Source organism: Rhyacophila brunnea, unplaced genomic scaffold (genome assembly GCF_057557595.1).
Source record: "Rhyacophila brunnea isolate RB1 unplaced genomic scaffold, BYU_Rbru_1.0 scaffold_16, whole genome shotgun sequence".
Classification (NCBI taxonomy): Eukaryota; Metazoa; Arthropoda; class Insecta; order Trichoptera; family Rhyacophilidae; genus Rhyacophila; species Rhyacophila brunnea.
In genome coordinates this window covers 21,247,123-21,258,374 of record NW_028232816.1, presented here as the reverse complement: position 1 = coordinate 21,258,374, position 11,252 = coordinate 21,247,123, and the positions used below count along the sequence as shown (strand labels likewise).

General features: G+C 35.0%; 1 protein-coding gene across 1 annotated transcript; it reads right to left on the bottom strand.

The window, feature by feature from the left end:
* Positions 1 to 2,552: 2,552 nt before the first annotated feature.
* On the bottom strand, positions 2,553 to 10,091 carry LOC147074514 (uncharacterized). The gene is made up of 3 exons (XM_085943392.1): positions 9,797 to 10,091; positions 8,366 to 8,519; positions 2,553 to 3,820 (listed from the first exon to the last, which is right to left on the bottom strand). Exons 1-3 carry the CDS (start codon positions 9,871 to 9,873, stop codon positions 3,593 to 3,595), a joined length of 459 nt encoding a protein of 152 aa, XP_085799518.1. The 5' UTR covers positions 9,874 to 10,091; the 3' UTR covers positions 2,553 to 3,592.
* Between the last annotated feature and the right edge of the window lie 1,161 nt (positions 10,092 to 11,252).

Below are 11,252 nucleotides of genomic sequence, written 5' to 3'. Positions count from 1 at the left end.
GAGGACGCCATAAGGAGAGTGCATAGACTAATACACTTTTCGAGAGTGATATCATTGCTGAAAATTCCAACTATAAGTATGTCCTTGTAGTTTTCATGACTATGCTGGTGTGTTTGACAGTCTGTATTGGCCTCTAATTCTTTAACAGCTACGGGCCCAAAAGATTACCACGAAATTTGTTCACGTCAATTCAAATTTACTTCAGCAACAGTTAGATTGAGTTTTGAGTTGGATCCACCATGGTTAAGGTGTACCAACATGTCTGTTCCCAGGCCCCTTCTCTTTGATAATATATTTAGAATCCAGTATTCCAGTTTAATTCCTGACATCAGTAAATTTTTGACTGGCTACGGTGGATTCGCTGCCTAGCTTTTTAAGCTTGGGTTAATCACCCGACAAACATGTCCATGTAGCGAAGTACCTACTACAGGATGCAAATCCAATTCTGGGAATGTTCGAAAATGTGGTCTGAAAGGGAAGACCCTCAAGTCAATCCGACCAGTTGTTGGGGCCGTCCCGTCCGACCTGATCGCTACAGACCAATTTTGTTGTATCTAAAAAATGTGCGGACCTGAAGATATAGTACATAGTTTTGTATATCTGTTGTTTTTTCTATATATTTATTAAAAGTCAGACTATGGACCTAAAAGGTTGGGCAAGTTGCTAATATCCATTTCTCATAAAAACAAATCTGTTAATACAAACCGCCCATATGATCTTATTAGGTAGAAGTCAAAAAAAAAATTATGATCATTTATTTTTGTTAGTCAACCATGCTTCATTCTCTGATGGGCACACTTATTAGAAAGTCGACCTTAGTCTCATGTATCTGCTCCAGAGACCTTACTTTCCCAGATGTAAAAAACTGCTGACACATTAAACGTAGGGCCTTATGACAAGCTTGATTGAGACTGAGTGTGGTGCGGAGTGAGTTGGTTCGGTAGGTCTATGTTAGCGTTGTCCTGACAAGCGAGCAGCACAGTGCGCTGTTGTCAATCAATAATGTCTCCCATACAACTTCGATAGGCGCTCCCTGTCCCGACATGGTGGACTCAATGCAAAGATCTATAAACTTAAATTTGTCACCCGACTAACATGCGAAGTCGGTCCAACCAGCTGTTTGATTTGGTCACCACTAAGGCTAATTTTAATTCTTTTAAAAAAGGAAGATCTCTTCACATAGTTTCTGTACAGGTATCAGTATAGCTTAGTCTTTTGTGTAATATAATATATTATACTTTATTAATTAGAATCATTTATTTTCTGTTAGTTCACTGTGCTTCTTTCTCTCATGAGCACTATTTATTAAAAGAAACCATAGTAAACTCGGTCAAAGCACACTTGGATATCTGCTTCTGCTGCTTCTGTAGGGGTCCATGTTTGTGCTTTCTTATAGGCCGTCAATAGAAATAGGCCAAAACGAACCGTTTATGACGGTCTCATATTACGCCGGAACCGTTGATTGCCGTAATAAAACTTGTCGAGTGTTCTTCCACTTGCCTGCCAATCTGTATATTCGGGTGCCGCCGTGTTCCATAATGCTCCATTCAAATAACGGTGTTTGTACATGCACGTCTATTTGAAACAAGTATTCCTTATATAAAAACAGAAAAATATTTTTCTCTATGGCCACTTTTTGATGTCTATGGGCGCTTAACTGTCAAATAAATGATAAATTTTCGTATTTTGCCGCTAGATATCCCTAGTACCTATATTTTGAACTCGCTATTACATACTTTATATTATTTCTTTAATTTTTCGATTAATATTACATTATGGCCGGATAATTTGAATGCTGAATAAACGTTAATGAATAAATGTAATCATTACAATATAAACGTAAATGGTTATCGTGATTGTATACCTACCTACCATATAATTATTATGCATAAATTGATTCCATCACAATCATGTGAATTGAGTTGTTAAAAATATAATATTATATTTATTAGATTTTCATGAATCTGTGTCCAATGTGTATTTACTAACGAGACTCTTAAATTCGAAAATGTCGCTTTTACGAAATTTGCAGCATTGTAGATTAGCTTCATCTACGAAAGCAAAGTTAAATATAAATGAAACACCAATTATAGGATCAATTGTAAAATAGATAATACCATTAGACAATAATCAAAATAATTCACTGAATCATAATGATAATGAAATACGGAAGAAAACAAGTACCTATGACAATTATCAATAAACGCGGGCTGTCAGTTGCAATCTGTCAAAAATCGACTGCCAAATTTAGCAATCGGTTCGCTAAACTTATGGTAGAGGGGCATTAGGTGTTCGGGTTCGGCGAGATGCTTAAGTACAAAATCCCCATGAACGCAAAGCATACGTTTCGCACACCATCTGACGTAAAATAGCATTCGAAAATAATAGGTGGATGGGTATTAAACACCCACAAAAATAAAATTCCTCCAATTATTTATATCACAAAATAAGCCCAGTGTCTAGAAATCGTCAAAGTGTCTTTGAAGTTGACATGGGGTTAGGATTTCTAGGTAGGATAATGGATATAAATAATACAAAAAACATTACTGTATATCACAAATTTATTAAAAATACATTTTACATAAGGTAGGTTTTTTGAAATATCATATCATATTCAATATTTTGGGCAGGAAACAAGAGTGGGAAAGTGATAAAACTACTTGTTAGTGAAGAAGATCATGGATTACATATTTCTTCAAAAGAAATAACCACTTTAACTGTCAAGCGGTATCAGACTTAAATTAATTTTAAATTATATTGAATGACCTTGTTATTACTGAATATTAGGAAAAACACATCAGTGACCAGTCACCCTGAGCCTGATTTAAAACTTGTAAACCAGCACATGACCATCAAAATTTCATCAATAGTTTGTATGAAACTCACACACTGTAAACATATTATTGGGTTGCCATATTCCAGAACTTATAAAAGAAGTTACATGGTCAATGTTAGACCTGAACTCAAAATAATTTATATCTACATTACGTAGAATACAACCCTATATTTACATTATTTCCCTTCCTGTGCCCATTTATACATCTCTGAAGAAGGTGTTATTTTGTAATGTCTTCTTGTAGGTATGAAACTTTAAACGGTAAATCCCCACTCTTGCAACAAAGCCTGACGAACTGCTGCACACGTAATCTATTACTGACTAAAAGACTTCAGCAGTAAGTAAAATTAAAATTTATAGTTATTTTAAAAACCCGAAACTAAAATTTAAGGCCTCGCAAAGGGACTTAAGAAACCCCACAATACCGCATTTCACCGACAATATATGGATGAAAATATTCATAAGCTGGTTATTCAACCTTAAAGAATGCCTTATTAATAATATATAGACTGAGAGCTTTGACAAGAAGGTCGCGATTGCACCATTATCGCAATGAGAGTATTGCGAGCATTTTAGTCAACCAAACCATTGGCCTTCCAGTTAAAGTAGTCGCAATCTAATAATACTCTAAAAATAAATTCAGGCAAAACCTGATTTGTTTTATCTTTATATGGCGACAAATGGTATTATTCTTTTTGTTAAAAGTTACTTAATAACTATAATACTATAAAAAATTAAGCATTGCAATTTTCGCATTTATAGATACAAAACATACATGGGATAATGATTGTTATCTGTGGAAATGGAAGATTCACGAAATTTTATAATGACAATAACATCACCATTGCGTATTTGCATACTGCTCGGATACGTGCTTTGAAATTTCTCACATAATGTATTTCGGTTGGAATATCTTCTTGAGTCACAGTTGTAATCCAACGCCTCCTTCAAATCTGCCTTCGACACTACATGGTATTTGATACACTGAAACAACATGAAATAGACAGATTAGATTAATAGCAATTGCCTTTATCACAACACAGAGTGAAACATGATAATATTGACATATTAAATTTAATTGAATGGTAATTCAAATTTTGTCAAATAGGATTTCGTAACTATGTCCAGAGAAATTTTTTAAACACAATAATTGTCTTGAAAAAATTCATAAATTATTAGAATATTTTGCCATGTTCATTCTCATTCAAGTAATAACATTTATAAATATTTGACAGCTGCCATTTCACAATGTTTCCAAAACGTACAATAAATTGTCATGCACAAAGTATTCCCTTAAAGCAGAGCAATGATACCAGAACCGAACCTTACTACTCTAACCCCCTATTTATATTAAAACTAAAACCCTTGATTTCGAATCTTGAAAACTCCAAACTAGAACCTCATAATATCAGGGTTCAAAAGTTTTTAAGACAAAACAAATTAATAAATAGAATTCCGATAGTCTATACATATAAACTACATTTTTAAGCAGGGTTTTGAATGTGTGAGTGTCCTACGAAAATGAAACACATTATATACGTGCAAGTGTGTGTTGTAACCTTCAAATACACCAATATTGAAAGAGCGCCAGTACATAAACCGAGAGCAGTTATCAGAACGAAGGACAAGCTTAGAATAACGTATTCTAGACACGTGTTAAAGTTTATCCCATATTCTTCCGCACTCGAGATTTTTGCCTCTTACTTCACACCCGTTGGGCATTTCTGTTCCTATTAATTATGTATTCAGGTTTTTTATCTGCATTTTGTAATGTTTTCTTGATTTTTGGTCATCATCCACTAATGTTATTTCAAAAAAATATTAATTAATAGAATGCTATTATAAGTGTAGGTACCACATAATATGATACATTCCAGTGGCGAAGGGTAGAGGTAAGCTGTGGAGATTTGACATAACTAGTGAATACTATAAATACTTCATCAAGTCATATTTATTTGTTTTTATTTCACTAAAAATACAAATTGCAGATGGTTTTTTAAATTCGATTAAACCCTGCTCAACCAAACCATAATACGAGGGTGGGTCAATAAGTCCTTAGAAAAGCCGACAGGTGGCGCGACTAGTACTGTAAGCGGTTTGTTTTCATGCAGCGGCACTACCGATTCAGTATGCTGCGAAGTTTTAATCAGATTGGTCGGGTTGTTGTGTTTCTCGTACATTTAAAAAAAAAATTTGCTTGTTTACAAAAATGGAGAAAATTGAGTTTAGAGCTGTTATTAAACATTTTAATATAAAAGGGTTAACAGCAAATGAGTTGGATTTAGTTCACGGCACATCTGCTCCTTCACTTGCAACTATTTATAACTGGTTAAATGAATTTAAACGTGGTCGTACATCAACAAAGGATGAACCACGCTCAGGACGTCTGTGACTACACTAGAAATGATCAATAAAATCCATGATATGGTGTTAAGTGACCGAAGATTAAAGTTGAGTGAGATAATTGAGGTTACAGGGATCTCAAAAGGTAGCGTCATTTCTATTTTACATGACAAATTGGGCATGAAAAAAATTTCTGCAAGATGGGTGCCGCGTTTGCTCACAGTCGACAATAAACGCAATAGGGTGGTGGCCTCTAAAGCCCTGTTGTCGCTCATGCAACGCAATCCGGATGAATTTTTTCGTCGCTTTGTGACTGTAGATGAAACATGGATACACCACTATACTCCCGAGACGAAAGAACAGTCAAAGCAGTGGATTGCGAAAGGCGAACCATGTCCAAAGAAGGCGAAAACCGTAAAATCAGCTGGTAAGGTTATGGCTACTATTTTGGGATGCACGTGGAATTATTTTCGTTGACTATTTGGAAAAAGGAAAAACAATAACAGGGGATTATTATGCATCTTTATTGGACCAGCTAAAAAACAAAATTGAAGAAAAACGGCCTCATTTAAACAGGATAAAAATCCTCTTTCATCAGGACAATGCCCGTGTTCACACATGTTTACGATCAATGGCTAAAATTGAAGAATTGAAGTTCGAATTGGTCGACCACCCACCGTATTCGCCAGATTTAGCCCCCAGTGACTTTTTCCTTTTCCCAAACTTAAAAAAATGGCTAAGTGGACAACGTTTTTTTTTCAAATGAAGAAGTCATCGATCAGACAAATGCTTATTTTGAGGACCTTCCGAAAACTTATTTTTCTGACGGTTTAAAAAAAATTGAGAAACGTCTAACCAAGTGTATTGAGCTCCAAGGAGATTATGTTGAGAAATAAAAAAAAATACAAAAATAAAAACTGTTTTAATGCTTTTTTCTAAGGAATTATTGACCCACCCTCGTAGATAAAAATATTTATCTATTATGGCTGGGTTTAGACAGGGTTTAATTACATTTTAAAATCAAACCAATATCGTCTGCAATTTGCATTCTTAGTTCAATGAAAACAAATAAGTATGACTGACAAAGTTTAGTGTGCACTATTTATGTCAGATCTCCACACCCTTCGCCACTGATACATTCTACGTAATAATTTACATAAGTTATCATTGATGTGGTTGAATACCTACAAATTGTAATGTCCATAAAAATATCTTAAAATAATTAATGTTATATTATTTATGAAATTTAAAAAATCAATAATATTAGTTACAGTAAAACCTTGATTTTGCGGACATCAGTTTTACCGGTCGTCATGTGACAGCCTGCTGGCCGATGGTTTGATATTATGTAGATAGGAGTCTCTTTGTGATTTTAAAAAATTTCATCTTTTGTTTTTAAAAACATTGTTGATTTGCTTAGTTACATACAACATACCTACGTTTTTAAAAATTGGTAAACTATTGTACGACAACATCTTTTTGACTACGTGTTAAAACTGTGAACTAACATGCTCCGCCCATTTTTACCCGGAATCCATTATAAACTAACAAGCTCCTCCCATTTAGTAGACAGCAGCGCTTAGAAGCGTAGCCAAGAAGATGTTGTCGTACAATAGTGTAAATTTTTTAACGTAAGTACCTACTTCCTTCCCTACTTTATTATTTTAGTTTTAACAGACAGCCCCTCACTGCATAAGTCTGTTAAATTGTGGTTTTAGTGTACTTTCATTTTAGAACTGGGATCAAACCCCATTCGATTTTTTCCAATGGAACATAGAAAAAACTGGGGCTTGTAATTTCTGCTGTATGTTATATTTTACAATATACCCCTTCAATCAGACGTTAGAGCATACCAGGATTCAGTGTAAATTTAAAATGAAAAAAGAGTATTTTTATAAATCAATCGGTTTCTGCAAGAGTTCCACAGTTTGGTAAACATCGGTTGTAGAAAGATGAAAATTAATCATGAAGCACTACTCAGTTGTGTTATCTCTCGGTCTGATAACATTAATGTCAACAATCCACAAATGATAAGGGCTTATCCAAAATGCAACCAATTATGGAAAAATATGACCACATTATGCCGTGATTGTGATGTAAAACTTCAACAAAATAACAATTTCATGCCAGACCTGCCGGATATTACACAATAATTACAAGTCTAACTTTTATTTTGCAAACGATAAACTATTTCCAACTATGTGTCTCATTCTACTTAAAAGTGCACTGACGATACGTAACATCTGAAAAAAGGACCTGGAAAACTGGCTCAGTTCAGGCTTTGGATGAAAAAAATGATATCAGTGAAAGAAAACTAATAAAAACGGAATTTTTAGAGGAAAGCTAAAAAAAGGTCTTGACTTTGATTCTGGTTGGGAAAGAACTAAAAAAAATTATACAAATAATATTATAACGTAGGATTTTGGTTTGCATCCAGGCAAAAATAAATATGTTTTTTTTTCACTTTGCTTGACAATGTCAGTAGCCAAGTGGTAAAGCGCCTGCGATGTAATGTGATTACCGTGAGCACAATACAGAACATCGGCGACTGCAACAAAGAAAATTTTTATTTTGCCAGTGCAGGTTTTTGAGCGAACACGGTAACCCTAAGTAATCACAAAGAGACGCTTCGTGTGGCTGGAATATGTCCTGGATGCCACCAGAGAGTGCGACACTCCGTACCCTTGTGGCAGAACCTCAAGGAGTTCGTCGCCGTGGTCGGCCCTTCCTCACCCTGCACCAGTGTTACAAAAGCGATCAACATCCAGCAGGTCCCGCATGGTGGGAGGCACAGGATTTGTTGATGAACCGAGGGAAGTGGCGCGACCTTGTACTTGCCCTATGCCCCAATACTGAAGCATGACAGGATAAAGTAAGTTTAGGTATGCCGACAAAAAAAGGTGACACCTTAGAGTGACACTGCTGCATTATTTCTCAAAGTACGTCCTGCCAATACACATATTATACTATGTATATTAAAAGGTCTAACATGGTTGGTTTCACTACATTCAATTTACGACATTCATTCAAATTTGAATTTATTTACTGTTTTTGCTATATCCTCAAAAAACACTTCTGAAAATGTTTGTTTGTAAACTATCATGGTTGCAAACCCTGATCATAATAATAGGATGTCTTCTACCAGACACCCGTTAACTAGTGAAGAAGATGTGAAGATGAACTTACTTCAGAATAATATTCATCCCTCGATCTCAAATACTCGTCCTGCAAAGCGTAGCGCAAGTAGGCAAGTGGGTGCTGAACTCGGTCAATCCTTACAATATTATGTTGATTTTCAACGATGTTCACAAATTCTGTAGTATTCCGTTGAACCGTCACTCTGAAACAAGATATTCAATAATAAGTAGGGGAAGAATATTCAACCTGACCTTCAAAACCAATCGGGTTCCTGCGTCCCAGAGGGCAGTTAAATACCATTCACGGGGTGTATACGGCGGAGCTACACAATGCAGGCATGACCTCGGAAGACAAGAAGACTGGTGAGTGACAGAGATTCTTGGAGACGTTGTGTGGTGTTCATAATATGAATTAAGCATATTATGCTCCAACTTAGTAGCATCCATATATTACAAAGAAGGCAAAGTACAGAACTGTATAAGATTTTAATGGTTTTAGCAATACATACTTAATAATAATAAAACATTTGATCAAGTGATCTCACGTAGGTATCTTATGCGTCAATTACATTGAGCTTCTTTACGAGCTGTTTGTTGGCGAATTTATAATCTGCCTGTAAAGTCGCCCAGTGTAATCATGAACAAGCTAACATTTCGATGATTACACTGGGCGACTTTACAGGCAGATTATAAATTCGCCAACAAACAGCTCGTAAAGAAGCTCAATGTAATTGACGCTTTAAGTCTTAGTGATTTAGAAGGGAAATTACAATCTGGCAGGTAATTGACACAATGTATTTGTGGGTTGTCAGTTTTTAATATTGAATGTCCTGATTGTTTTAGCATATAAGCTGCAAACATGTCGTAATGATTGTGTTTCTAGCTTAACTGGTAAAACAATCAAGCAACACTTATCATATTTGGATCTATAACGCATTGATGACACCCTTTGAACATTAGAGAGATGATTGAACCATACGGGACTGATGGCCAATCACTGTCCCAACCAGTAAGAAAACTTAGATGTGTAGCGAAATCCTAATTACTTAGTTTAAAAGTGTGATAGTAATTCATAAAGATTGAAAAACACTGCTTTAGACAGTGCAGTTTTTTTTTAAATATTGCAAACAAACATTATGGCGGGCTAAGCATTTATGGTGTGGTTGGAGTGAGTGTAGGTTATGTCACACTTTTGAGTAAGGACTTCAAAATAAGAGGTAAATTAATTACAAAGTTGTCAGTTTATAGGAGAAATTAACGTATAAACAGTGATGTGGACTTAAGAAAAGGAAATCACGAGGCAGGCCTGAGTGGCAGCGTCCGGATAAATAGATGACATTTAGACGTCATCATTGTTTTGGAATTTTACTCCCTATTGCAGGCAGTGATTATTATGATTAAACACACAATAGTTCTTTAAATAATCATAGTTGGTTATTCTTGTAATGATTGGTGTAGATATGTATAAAAACCAACTTACAATACATGAAGGTTGCTTTCATAATTCTCTGATTTCGTCCAACTATCGGGATAATATACTGCAAGGCTCTTCAACATTTTCAAACTTAGATTTATCGAACTCAATCACTAGAAGTTGACGCTAGCTGCGGAACACTTGGGATGTAGAACTTCAACTGAGGTATGACAGGTAATTTAACAAAATCTGCCGAACGATACAGACACGGAGAACGGAGAGAAATGAACACTGCTGAGAAACTGTCTGTAATCCCAGATGACAGGTAAACAGCGAGCAGGCACGGGGAAAACTTTGGAATAAAGTTTTTATTTGCAAGTGCTGCCAGCATAGATAATAAATACCAACACAAACCTACAAACTTATCTGGAGAATGGCCAAAAATGGAACTACGAACTACCATAGGACGCCATATTGAAAAACGTCATTCGAATGTCAGATTTTGCCAGTTACAAGTCATGATTGGGTATTTTTATATAGTAGCTCCCCCATCTCATTCTCCAGATAACTTTGTAAACTACCATAGATAATAATATGATGCATATAACTCAGTGCTGCCATAATACCTTGGTCAGGAAATTATATCTTTTCATCATATCCACTGATATTTCATCAGTGATCACTTTTCCATTTTATATTTTTAATGAACTTGTAAAATTGTACGAAATACCTAGTAAGTTTTCAAAATTATTCATGAAATTTTCATTTCATTAGGTAAAAATTTTCTCATTTGATATTTTCGACAACCTAGGTACTGATATTTTTGTTAAAAAAAATAGTCGTAATTTTCTGTTGAATCATATAAACATAACTTGACTAGCTTAACGATCAAAAAAATTTGTATTTGATAGAAATAATACTGAAATGTCACTTTGACATTTCATATTGATTTCCATAGTAACGCACGTATATATTAATAATTTAGTTGCTAGGACCCCAGACCCCAAGCAACCAATAATGGTGTCGAAATGACTTTTCATACAAAATAGAATTAACTGAAAATGAATTCAATTCTAACTGGCATCGTGTTCTTATATATTCAAAAAGTTTCAAATGTCTAGCTAATCGGGAAGTTAGTTAAAAATCGATTGCAAGATTTGTACCGGACAAATAAGAATACGAGCTAAGAAAAACGTTGTAAAAATATATTTTCTTACTCTGCTAGTAGGTAACAAGTAAATAAAGTCACCTTTAATTAATTTCAGAAAGATTTTTTGTTAAATTAGCTACCTAGCTACCTAACGGAATTTCAAAAATTTCCTGGTGGTTTTTTGACAAAATACTGTATATTTTGAGCCGAAGACAGCGCATAGTTGAGCAGTCTCTAAAATGGCCGATTACCTACGGCAAGATATGGCTGCAATTGTGTGGTCGGTATGTTACTGCCAATATTTTAGCAATATACGAAATTAATGTTCTTTGTTTCAGCATTTCAAATCAAACAAATCAAGGTCGGCCAGTA